Raw genomic sequence first — 3,337 nt, 5'->3', positions numbered from 1 at the left:
ATATATATATATATATGTATGTTTTTTTTTTTTTTTTAACAAATTATCAATCTTTAACAGTATCATAATGATATTTTTATAAAGACGAATTTTATCATGCAAAATTTTTGTACTTATATAATTTATTTTTTTTTTTTTATTTATTATTATTTTATTTTTTATACCTTGTTCCTTAAACTGATTAAAAATATTTATTACTACACCCTATTTATAGGTGTTCACATTTTGAAATGCTTATTTATTTACTTTAAAACAAAAATAAGCCAACACATAAAAAAATAAAAATATATTATATTATATATTTTAAAGTTAAAAAAATAAATACGAAAAAATTATATAAAGATGTATAATTAAGCAAAAGGATAACTACAAATTAATGAATAAAAAAAAAAAAAATAAAAATAAATTACATATATAAATTAAAAATATCTAACGACAGCATATTTGAAAAAATATATACATATATATATATATATATGTGCGTGTTGTATTACTTTATGTTGGCGTATTATTTTGTCTATCTTTTTTTACGTGAAATTTATATAAATTTCTATTTTGATGTTTTTTTTTATTTATATGCATCATATGTTGAGCGTTCGGATATAAAGTTACGGGTGGTTTTATATAGACCATTCTACTATTTTTCATATCGGTGGTGTTAAGAGTATAATTTGATGGTAAGAGTATTTTTTGTTTTATATTTCTTTCATAATATTGATTATTATTAAGTTTCCTTTTTTTGTTAATTGTATGATCAACTAAGTTATCTAAAACTTTTGGTCTATCTTCATCATAAAATTTATTACGTTCATCTCTTTTTTGAACACCTGTTTTCCCTCTTCCATATTTTCGTTTACCAATAATACCTAGGTCTTCATCAACTCTTATAATTCTACCATCTAAAATTGAATTATTTAAAAAATTTACTGCTTGAGTATATCCTTCTTTCTTTTTATAAACTACAAAACAAAATCCACAAGGAGATTTCTCGGTTCTATGTAAACCCATTATGATGTTTTCTACATCCCCAGCCTTAGACATATGCTTTGAAAAATTAAACGGTATATAATGTGAAGACATTCGATAAATAAAAATAAAAATAAAAATAAATAAATAAATAAATATATACATATATATATATATATATATATATATATATATATATATAACCTATGATTATATCATATTCTCCTTTTTGCTTACCTCATATATTTGTTGTTGTGTTGTATATATGGATAAATTTCCTATATAGACCGTTTTCGATTCTCTTATTTTATCTTGCCATTCTTCATAATCATTACATAAAGCTCTATCAAAATATTTTCTCTTTTTATAAACCTCTTCATATAAATGTGCCATATTAAAACATTATTATGTATATTATAAATTGTATAAATATTATAAATATTATATATATTATATATATTATATATATATATATATATATAATACTATTAATATATTAAATGATTATACAAAATGTCATTATTACTAAAAAAAAAAAAAATGATAAAAAAAAAAAAAAATAAAATAACAAAACAGTATATAAATACTACTAAAGAACAATGTAACATAAAAATTTTAAGATATCATATAAAAAAATATATGACGATATATATTTTTTTTTATTTAGGATGTGGTATTATCAAAATTTAAATATATATATATATATATAAATTAATTAAACATTATCCCAACAATGTTTATATTATTAAAATGTTATATATATATATATATATATATATAATATATTTATTTATAAATTTTTAGTATATATTGTGAAAACATTATTTTTTTAATATATAATGATGTGATGAATGATTATTCATATTTATATAAGTATATATTATATTTATACGTATTGTTTATATATATTATTTTTTTTATATATATAAAAAAATAAAAAGAACCATAAAGCGGAATATATAATATGTATGTATATATATATATATATATATATATATATATATATAAACATATTACTTACATATATATAAATAATTTTTTATTTTTTATTTTGTAATATAATATATATATTATATATTGATATATATATATATATATAAAATAATACAAAATGTTAATGTAATTTAAATATTTTTGACTTTCAGAAAATGAAGGTTTAATTTATATGTTTTTAATTTTTAATTTTATAAATATTATATATAAACAATATATTTTTATACATGATGATAGTTGTTTTAATAATGCATGTTATTTTATTTTAATATATAACATAAATAAATAAATAAATAAATAAATAATATTTTATAAAAATATCCTTTTTTTAAAAGTAAAAGAATTTTTTCTGTCCATAGTAATAACTTACGATCTCCATATTTTTTAAGAAAAAAAAAAAAAAAAAAATATATATATATATATATATATATATATAATATTTATACATTTTTTTATTTTTTTTGTAAAAGTTATTTATTTTATTATATAAAGGGTCAACATATATATTTCATATATATATTACATATACATTACATATATATGTAATATATATATGTATTTATGTATGTATATTTTTTTTTGTTTGTTTCATCTGTTTTTATAAAATGAAAAGCGTATCGATAAAGCAATTAGAAGGTATAGTAATATTAGATAGTGATGGGAATAGAATTGCCGTAAAATATTATAATGACAAATTAATATTTAAAGAAGAGAAATTACAGAATTTTAATTGTAGCTATGAATCCATAAATTATGGTATGGATACATATAATGATTTTAAAACAGTAGAAGACCAGAAATTGTTTGAAAAGGATATAACGGAAAAGATAAAAAAGTTAGGTTTAAATTATTCAAATGAGACAGAAATATTATTATTAAATAAATATGTTATATTATGTTTGTCGATCAATGACATTGTAATTTATATTATTGGTGATGATAATGATAATGAAATTATTTTATATGAAATTATAGAAACAGTACATCAAGCATTAAATAATATAACAAATAATCATATAGGGAAAAAACAATTAATAGATAAATTAGATTCTGTTTATTTAATATTAGATGAAATTGCTGATAGTGGTATTATTATGGAAACCAGTGCTAGTGTTATTATTAATAGATTATATATGAATGAAAGCGATATACAGGAGCAACATACACCCTTAAATCAAGCGATATCTTCAGCAAAAGAAAATATTATAAGGAGTTTGCTAAGTGGAGCTTGATTAAAACAAAAAAAAAAACAAAAAAAAAAAAACAAAAAAAAAAAAAAAAAAAAAAAAAAAAAAAAAAAAAAAAAAAAAAAAAAAAAAAAAAAAAAAAAAAAAAAAAAAAAAAAAAAAAAAAAAAAAATTTTTTTTTTTTTTTTTTT

General features: G+C 16.8%; 2 protein-coding genes across 2 annotated transcripts; one reads left to right on the top strand and one right to left on the bottom strand.

Moving 5' to 3' along the window:
* Positions 1-495: 495 nt before the first annotated feature.
* Positions 496-1,359, bottom strand: PRSY57_0413000 (nuclear cap-binding protein, putative; the record flags this gene model as incomplete). The annotated part of the gene is made up of 2 exons (XM_012905986.2): positions 496-1,044; positions 1,204-1,359. The coding sequence occupies 2 exons, from the start codon at positions 1,357-1,359 to the stop codon at positions 496-498; spliced, it is 705 nt and encodes a 234-aa protein (XP_012761440.1).
* Positions 1,360-2,564: 1,205 nt separating this feature from the next.
* PRSY57_0412900 (coatomer subunit zeta, putative) lies at positions 2,565-3,191 on the top strand (the record flags this gene model as incomplete). The annotated part of the gene is made up of 1 exon (XM_012905985.2): positions 2,565-3,191. The coding sequence occupies one exon, from the start codon at positions 2,565-2,567 to the stop codon at positions 3,189-3,191; it is 627 nt and encodes a 208-aa protein (XP_012761439.1).
* Between the last annotated feature and the right edge of the window lie 146 nt (positions 3,192-3,337).

Source organism: Plasmodium reichenowi, chromosome 4 (assembly GCF_001601855.1).
Source record: "Plasmodium reichenowi strain SY57 chromosome 4, whole genome shotgun sequence".
Lineage (NCBI taxonomy): Eukaryota > Apicomplexa > Aconoidasida > Haemosporida > Plasmodiidae > Plasmodium > Plasmodium reichenowi.
The sequence above is the reverse complement of the archived record's forward strand: the minus strand, read 5'-3'. Positions and strand labels throughout refer to the sequence as shown.